Source organism: Temnothorax longispinosus, chromosome 7, assembly GCF_030848805.1.
Source record: "Temnothorax longispinosus isolate EJ_2023e chromosome 7, Tlon_JGU_v1, whole genome shotgun sequence".
NCBI classification, from domain to species: Eukaryota; Metazoa; Arthropoda; class Insecta; order Hymenoptera; family Formicidae; genus Temnothorax; species Temnothorax longispinosus.
The window spans coordinates 8,390,551-8,400,101 of NC_092364.1; the positions used below are offsets into that span (position 1 = coordinate 8,390,551).

The 9,551-nt window shown below is 36.2% G+C and overlaps 1 protein-coding gene across 1 annotated transcript; it reads left to right on the top strand.

Moving 5' to 3' along the window:
- The first annotated feature begins 282 nt into the window (after positions 1-282).
- Positions 283-9,274, top strand: Syngr (synaptogyrin). Its single transcript, XM_071782723.1, is given in 8 exon segments — positions 283-519; positions 1,186-1,276; positions 1,345-1,570; positions 5,218-5,346; positions 6,409-6,635; positions 6,831-6,978; positions 7,118-7,444; positions 7,750-9,274. Coding segments are annotated over 7 exon segments (1,173 nt in total). The 5' UTR covers positions 283-365; the 3' UTR covers positions 7,316-7,444; positions 7,750-9,274.
- The last annotated feature ends 277 nt before the right edge of the window (positions 9,275-9,551 follow it).

The following is a 9,551-nucleotide window of genomic DNA, read 5'->3' on the forward strand; positions in this document are numbered from 1 at the left end:
AAATTTCTGATAAACTGCACAGATTTTGTCATATATTAATTATAATATTAATTAGAATTTCTATAAAAATTTTTAGACTTGCTCAGAATTTTTCAAATTTTTTTATACGAAATGGAACGGTTTTTTTCCAGAAAAAATTCAGACAAAATAATAATAAAATATATTTCAGATTTTTCTCGTCAACACATATACCTGTGGTTGCTAAGTTAAATGCTAATAAGCTGTCGTCGGTAAAGGAACGCACTTCTATAATTTAATGTTTGTATCGTTTGTTTACAACAGGGAAGCACAGTGGCTGCGGAATTTCGAAGCTCTGATAGTTTTTCTCGTTTTTCTCGAATGAAATCTTTCCACCTTGCAGAAAAATGGGCACGGATCTTGATCTTCTGGGATTTACCAAGCAGACTGAGACGTTATTACGCGGCGTGGGGGCACACGATTTAATAAAAGAGTTTCAAAGGAGAAACATATCAACCGACGCGTTGCATAAGTTAACCAAGGAGGATTTTGTGCAACTTGGTAATACGTTTATTCTGACAAATGCGTCACTGTTTTATTGTAACACGTTCTACTTACAGAGATTTTAATTCGTGTGATTTGATCATACATGACATTTCGGTAAAAATTCTATAAAAATTAAATATTAGGTTAAAGTTTGTACATATACAAGATCTGCCGGCGTGCAAAGTGGATTACAATTATTTTGAAATATAATTTCCAAATTTTAAACTCTTTACAGCCACGGAATCTAGAAGGATTCAGTCTTTTATAATAAAAAAAATTGCAAGACCTCTAATTGCCAATCTCTAATGTTGAATACGGTTTATTAAAAAATTTTTATTTGGATTACTTTCTATTGGTATAAACAACAGTTATTTAGAAATTGATATAACATCAAAATTACATGCAAAATTATATGTTTTACTTTTTCTTGTGGTGTGTGAACAATGTACATATGGAGGGATAAATGCCATAGTAAAATATTGATTCGTGTGCGCATAGATGCAATTTATATATTGTATAGATTGCATCTATGCATACGAGTCAATATCTAAAAAAATTTGACTTACACCACTATGGCTTTTACTCATCCATACATAAAAAGGTATCAAAATTGGCTGAGAAAAAGTTAGAATAGAAAGAAAAATTAAAAATGCAAAAGCAATGATAAAGGATTATTTGTAGGTGCTGATAAAGATCAGGCAGAAAATATAGTCAATGCTCTATGTATCTCCAAGAAAAAGACATACAGTACAAAGGCGAAACCTCATCACAGGTATCGAATCGTTATTCTTATTTTTAGATGTAATATTAAAACTGAAAAGTCCTGTCTTTTTTTTAAAGGATATCTGATAAGGTGGAGATACTGCAGCTGGGTGAGAGACAACTCAGTATAATTCAAGACTTTGTGAAATACTGCCGAATGAAGTTGAGAAAAGAAAGAATCAACTTTTTTGTCGAGCCAGATAAGGCTTTGAGTGCCTCTCAAATTCTGTGTTTGGCCGCCGACGCCGCCCTTAAAGAAGTCGATGAGGCTGAGTTAAAGTTGAAAGAATTGGAAGCTGTGATAGTTACGGTATATCAACGAATATGTTACACTTATATCCTGGATGTCTGATAACACTGTTCAACAAAAAAATGTAAAAAAGAGAATAATTGTTTTCCGTAGTTTTTTGGATGCTGAATATGATTCCGTTTACAAAATTGCTCTGTCACGTCACAATTTTGAGAAATTTGCCGTTAAAATTGCAAAAAGGACTATTTTATTTTGTTTTAATATTATAAACTACCATATAATTTAGTATATTTTGTTTTATATTATAACTACGACATGTACGTATGTTGTTAGGACTTTCTGCCTTTAAAAAGAATTTATTGTGTCGATTATGGTTAAATGATATTAATGATTACTGTAGAGTATCAAAGTTGATTCAAGTATCAAAGAGCGTCAAAGTTGATTCATTAATTATGTTGTCTATACTTAAGAGTTTTTCATGTCGCTGAATACTATAATAATCTGATGTCGAAGTTGATAAATTCAAAATGACGGAGCTAATATGGCGGATATTAAAACAAAAAATCAACTTCGACATTATATTAATATTCAGCGACCTAAAAAATCTCTTTTAAGTTTGAATAACATAATTAAAAAATATTTCATAGAATATGGTTTAAGTCGCAACATACTTCATTTTGATTTCAATAAAACTTCTCCAACACGTCACATATATTGTAGTTATAATATTATACCGCAAATACACTAAAATAGTCCTTTTTGCAACTTTACTGCAAATTTCTCAAAATTGTGACGTGATAGAGCAATTTGGCAAACGGGTCGTATGCGTCCAAGAAATTGTAATTCTTGTGCTCGAAAAAAAAGTAATATTTTGTTGAACAGTGTAATAAGTGTAATAATAGGTGTAATAATGTAGTAGTTGGGCAGGTATAGAGCGGGTTAACTGAATAGAAAAATCTACCATTTTGCGATTTTTACAATAATAAACGAGAAATTTATTATCTTTCAGTGACAAGAGACAGCACTGAGCATTAATTGCGGTTGCTATGCACGCGTCGAGGCAATGGAAGGAATGCGCTTCTAGCAACAACCGCAATAATGCATAATGCAGAGCTGTCTTTTGCTGTTGAATCGCACATATACACGCTCATTCGCAATTCTTAATTATTTAATTTCTCAATAACTATTGCGAAAATCACAAAACGATAGAGGACTTTTCTATTCAGTTAAACCCGTTCTATCTCTCCACGAGCGGTGCTAGACCTTATTACACTGTACAACAAAAAATTACTTTTTTTTCGAGCACAAGAACGAGCCTTGCGGCATTTGATAGTTTTTTGGATGCAGAAAATGATCCCGAAAAATATTTCATCTATCCTTTAGCTATGTAAGTCGCAATTTTGACGCAATAGACTCTACGTTAATCAACAATATCTTTTTAACCATAAGCGACACAACAAATTCCTTTTAAGGGCTAAAAGTCCTAACAACATACTTAATTTTGATTGCGATTAAACTTCTCCGATACGTCACATATCGTAGTTACAATATGCCAAAATACACTAAAATAGCCCATTTTTGCAACTTTAACTGTAAATATCTCAAAATTGTGACGTGATAGAGCAATTTAACAAACGGGATCGTTTTCTGCGTCCAAAAAACTATCAAATGCTGCAAGGTTCGTTCTTGTGCTTTTTTTATTGTATAGTGTTATCAAACACCTTGTATACATTTCTCCAAGTTAAAAGGTTGTAAAAATTGAACATCTCGCGATAAGAACTTGGCAAACTGTATGAAACTTTTATCTGATTTTATCAAATTTTTAGGTTTGCATCCATGTTCAAAAACGCCTAAACTAAACCTTTTTTTTACAGCCTAGCAAAAGCCGCAAGTATTCTTATGTACTGTATAGCGTTTCGTTTGGTGGATTGTGCATTGCAACGTGTATATTATTGAACAAACTTTGGAGATAAAAGTTTTATAGATGATTAAGATACGCAGATACTAATATATGTATAATTCTTTTATTATGTAAGTCGCAAAACAATTTTTTAAGAATATTCTTTATGAACATTTTGTGTACTAAAAATATTTCTAAATAACACGATGCAGAAAAACGATTTCCTTTCATTAACACCGTTTTCCAATACCTAAAATCCCCAAAAAGTTTAATGCGCTCTCAGAGTGTCGTTTATATAAACATTATTTAAAATTAACTGACGCAACTAGATTTATTTTTTCCTTTTCTTAAGACAGAATCGTGGAAAAGAGGTAATCTTAGGGCCAAAGCACATAACATGGCGTAGCGATATACGACGGTCGTAGTCCCCGACCTGACAGATCAGGATATACGCCAAAGCTTGTGCGTTAGAGCCAAAGCACATAACATGGCGTAGCGATATACGACAGTCGTAGTCCTCGACCTGACAAATCAGGATACGCCAAAGCTTGTGCGTTACTTACGTCCACGACTACGACTGTCATATGTGCTTTGGCCCTTGCTTACGTCCACGACTACGACTGTCATATGTGCTTTGGCCCTTAAGGCCCGGTCTACAATGAATGTCGGAGTCGTAAGAAATTGACCAATCACAGTTCATTATTTTTCGACCGCAAGGAGAATAATAGATTGTGATTGGTCAATTTCTTACGACTCCGACTTCCGACATCCATTGTAGACCGGGCCTAAGCCCCGGACACACGACACGACGGAAGACACAGGCTGCGTTCCTTTTGGGCGCTCACGCGCTCACACGCGCTGTAAGCATCATTCTATCTTCGTTGCACATCGAATATCAAACGAAGATAGAGCGATGCTTACAGCGCGTGTGAGCGCGTGAGCGCCCAAAAGGAACGCAGCCGTAAGACGTAAATCGTAAGGAAATCCACTAATCAGAGTCGACTATTTCCCTCTTCTTCCCTCTTAAAGGTCTCTATTCGTGTGTGAAGGCCTTTTTAAGCCTGGTCTACAATGGATGTATTAAGTCGTAAGTCGTAAGAATTGGCCAATCACAATCGATTTTGAGGAGAATAATCGACTGTGATTGGCCAATTCTTACGACTTACGACTTAATACATCCATCGTAGACCAGGCGTTAGGGCCAAAGCACATATGACAGTCGTAGTCGTGGACGTAAGTAACGCACAAGCTTTGGCGTATCCTGATCTGTCAGGTCGGGGACTACGACCGTCGTATATCGCTACGCCATGTTATGTGCTTTGACCCTTAGGGCCCGGACAACACACTTTTTCGTAACAGTAGTAGGATTTCGACCAATCGAGTAACACGATTGGTCGAAATCCTACTGTTACTGTTACGAAAAAGTGTGTGTCCGGGTCCGGGCCCTTAGCGTTTCTGCCTCCCTCACCCCTCTCGTCAATGTCGTACGCGGGGTACGGCGTATCTCCTTTTGGGGGTAAATTCGAATTAAGAGTGAGAAAAGTCGAGAAATCCACGCGCGAATCGCGTTGGGGAGGAAATAATCGAAGAGGAACCGCGGTCAGGATAAATCGCGACTGCGACTGCGGGGGAAAGTCGAGAGGGGCGCATAGGGTAAATTGCGAGAGCTCATTCGAGGGCGGCCGTGGGGATTTCGGGGCGCATATTTTCCACACCCCCGGGGGCCGTGGGCCGCGGCGCGCCGTCGAGGCGGCGAACCGGGCGAAACTCTGCATGCGCATGCGCCCGGTCGCTGCGTGAGCTTTGAAATCTCCGCTTCAGTCGCACTAAGATGGACGGCGGAGCGTACGGCGGCGGAAAGGCCGGGGCCCCTTTCGATCCGATCGCGTTCGTCCAGCGGCCGCAGGTCATTCTGAGAGCGGTATGCCTGGTAAGTCGTCGCCAGCCCCCCCGTGAGCGGGATCGTTTCAGGCCGATTCGAGCGTGATTGCGACGACGATTGCGGGTGCCGTGGAGGAAAGAGAGAGAGGGAAAGGGAGCGAGCGAGCGAGATCCCTCGACACGGATGGTCATTGATTTTAAAAGAGAGCCTCGACTCCTCCCCCACTTCCGCGCCCACGATGGGGTTCTATTGATTTTTCGCGAATTCCAGTGGTACACCCCCGTGTGCCATGGATCCCCATAGCGTTCGACGTCTAATTGAGATCCGTCGCAAGTCGATTCGATGGAGCGAATCCTTCGCTTGACCTTCCCGGCGGATATACTTCGGGCGAAATACGAGGCTCGGATCGCGGGCCTCTCCCCATGTTCCATTCCCTTGACCGCGCTATTAGCTAACAGCTAACGAATGGATCCTCTCCCGTTCGTTCTCTCTTTTCCTCTCCTTCTTTTCTTCAATAAAAACGCTGATTTCCTTCCGCGTTGTACATACGTGGATACAGGGAGACGGTGTTTAAATATGCAAGGCGCCTGCAACCAGAATGATTCGGAGCACATCAGCTCAAGATCCAAGATATTTTAAGCCTGGAATTATATTCGAAATAAATACCGAAGATTTCAGACTAGCATATTTATGTTAATTTTGAATAGATTTTTATTGATTTTATTTTAATATGTCTTTGTAGGTCTTTTTCAGCCAAGGCACACATCTAATATTTCCTTTTTCTTCACTACTATCATCTTCATTTATTACTTATTATTCAAATAAATTTTAATAGAATGTAAAGAATATGAAAGATATATTTATATTCTTCCTTTTGTTCACGTTACTCTCGCCAAAATACTATGTATTTTAGTTTTCATATATAAGTATTTTCTCAAACAGCATGCATGTCTAAAAGACGTCGTAAAGACATATTTAAGACATCTTTTAAACATCTTTACAGCGACTTTTAGACATTCATGCTGTTTGGGTTATACCTTGTTACCCAATGTATCTTATTTTTTTGTAAGCTTCCCCTGTTCTACAGAAGAATTTTTATCGTGCTTCCAGCTATTTGCAATAATCGTCTTTGGATGTATAAGCAGCAAAGGTTATCTTCCGAAAGAAGATGGGAAAGAAGTTTGTCTTTACAATGACGACAATAATGCGTGCAACTATGGAGTTGGTATCGGTGTACTGGCGTTTTTGGCCAGTATCGGATTCCTTGCGGGTGAATACCTGTTTGAACAAATGTCGTCTGTCAAGACTAGGAAACATTTTGTCCTCATAGATTTGGGGTAAGCCGCATACACTTTTACAGTCGGGACGTAAAAATAAAAATCTTATAATTATGGTTTCAAAATTATGTCAAAGGTGCTTTTCTAGAATCTTTTGATTAACATAACTTGATACGCTACATATAATTTGATATGATATTAATATCATATATTATATGTTAATATCATAGCCGTATATTAATATCATAATTACAGTTTCTCGGGTTTCTGGTCTTTCCTCTATTTCGTGGGATTCTGTTACTTGACAAATGCATGGAATAAATCTCGAAGACCAACGGAAGGATACGGCGTGAATAATCTACAAGCGGCTATCGCATTCTCATTCTTTTCCATCTTTACTTGGGTACGTTAGATGAAGTTTGTTCGGCAAGTTTTATTAAATGATAAACATCTACTTTTCATTCCTTTTAGTTTATATAGGTAAATAATTATGTAATGTTTCTCCTGTAAATTTGCCTCAGAACTATATTCTATTATTGCAGGCTGCTTGTGCTTGGTTCGCGTTTCGAAGATTTAAGCAAGGTACCGACGCAGCATTCGCTCCAAGTTACGAGGCGGATCCTGTCGGTGGAACAGGATACACAAGCTATCCTGACGCCACTGACACCGCTTACCAAGAACCACCGTTCGGTCAGCAACAACAGCGGGGTATGGGTGACTTTCAAGCCCCAGCTTACTAAAAGTCATCCATAGTCGATACCAAAATGTATTTCCATTGGGTGCACAGCGAACTACTTACGAAAGAAGATGATTTAGGATAATTTTTCAGAACAAGATATATTGTTTTCCACCGCCTGTTTTGCTTAAAGGTAATCTCAATCTTGTTACGAAAGAATGATTTCGATATTTTAATACTCATAATTTCTTGTGTGTGGCTGCTTTTTTATGCCTTAATACTAATTTAAGAAAAGAATATAAAACATACATTCTACTTAAATGTATTTTTGATTCCGGTGAATAATGTGCCAAGGTATGTAAAAGATAATCTTTATTCAAGATCTATCTATTTAAGGATTGTCAGTGCGCAAATTCTTTTGCGCATATTTTGTTCGATATTTTGTGTTTTGATAAAATTTTATGTAGTAATTGCATTGAATTGTATTTTCTTTTACAGACTAAAGAAGAACTTCATTCGCTGATAGGTCGCTGGGCAGCACGTTGGTCATAGAGTAAGTTTTCATGGCAAGATGTAGAAGGAAGTTATTTGTTAAACTGTGCTTCTTATTGTTGACCACTTGTAAGTTACACTTATCCATACGCCCAATGTCACAAAAAAAGCGTTAGGTGTGTTTGAAGTCATATATACGCCTGGACACACGTTACGATGGTGGCTATCTGACTATCTATGGGAAGTAAATATAATATCTTATAATGAACAACACTATAGCAAAACTCCATAAATAAGTAAGAAACTAGTACATGCACAGGCTATGTATATTTTAACGTTGTAACATGTTCATGGTAAACGCGACTTAAATATAATAGTAATACAATGCGTTGAATTATCGTGCAAATAGTATTAAACGATGTACACGAAGTCTAGGATTGAAATGAATAAGTTGTCGAATAAGTCGATACGTGTTTTAATATTAGTGAGACAATACCTAAGTTATTTAAGTTACTTGTCGCATCAGTTGCAAGATAATGAAATATTCCTTACAGAATAGCATTAGCAAATGTAATTGCACTTATAAATCGTAAACCAAAGTTTTTATTAATATAAATTCATATATATCCAAATTATAATAGCTTTAACTTATACATAAATTGTCCGCAATGTTAACTATTGCTATATTAAATTTTTGTATTTGAGTCGCTCTATACGTTAATTCATTAACACGAAGGGAAAAGATTTATAAATGAACACGAGGAAAGGAAGTTTGTTTTTATTGACTTTTTATATTTAATATTTCTTTACTTTTCGATAAGTATTTATGGAATCTCAGGGGAACATATTTTCAATTATTTAAAGTATTTATTTATTTAATTAATTATTTATACTTTATTATTTATTATGTAAGGTGGATGTAAATCTCAATTTGAAAAAGTCCTGCATTACTGAAAATATAAAATTACTTTGATTGATAATAATGAGCATAAGTGTTAACAGAAAAAAATATATATGATGATTTTGAGTTTAATCATCCTGGAGGCACACGTTACATCGAATATAGTAATAGAAAATAGCAATTTTGAATTGAGAAATTGAGCTTTATCTTTTGTTTAGAGACTTCAGAGCAAAATAAAAGTCTTATGATATTGTACTTATGATATTATTTTAAATTGAGTTTAAAGCATTTATTTAAATATTCTTTTGTCATATGCTGTATTAAACAATGTGAACGTTCGTAGAAACTTATGCAGTAATTTAGTAGTCTAAAAATATTCGAGAGAATTATACATTCTAGGTATGTGTGAACTGTACAGTTGAGTATAAGAGATTCTTTAACTTCCGTTCACGTAAAAACATGATTTTTATAGATATTTGCGTTTATAGCTTTCCGCCGATCTTTCGATATATTTAGTTTGCGTAACTCTCTTGAAGAGAAGACACCTATGATAAGGTATCCTGATAATTTGGAAAACATAATTTGTGTAAAATATTATGTAAAGTGCATTAATAATAATCATTATATGTATTCTCGATAGTTCTGAAAATATCATCCCTTTGAACATGCAGGATTAATTGTGATAAGAAGAAATATTTTTTTGACATTCGGTTGTAGTATTTTACATTTTCTTTTCTTTATGATTCGCTAGAATATGCATATTCAAGGAGTTGAATTTTTAGAAGTACACTTCTCAAAATTGATCTCTCACCTTTATGAAATCTTAGCCCTTCTAAGTACATAGCTAATAACATTGTTGACTAGTAGCATGATATGATGATGGACAGCTCAAGTCCATCGAGAAGGG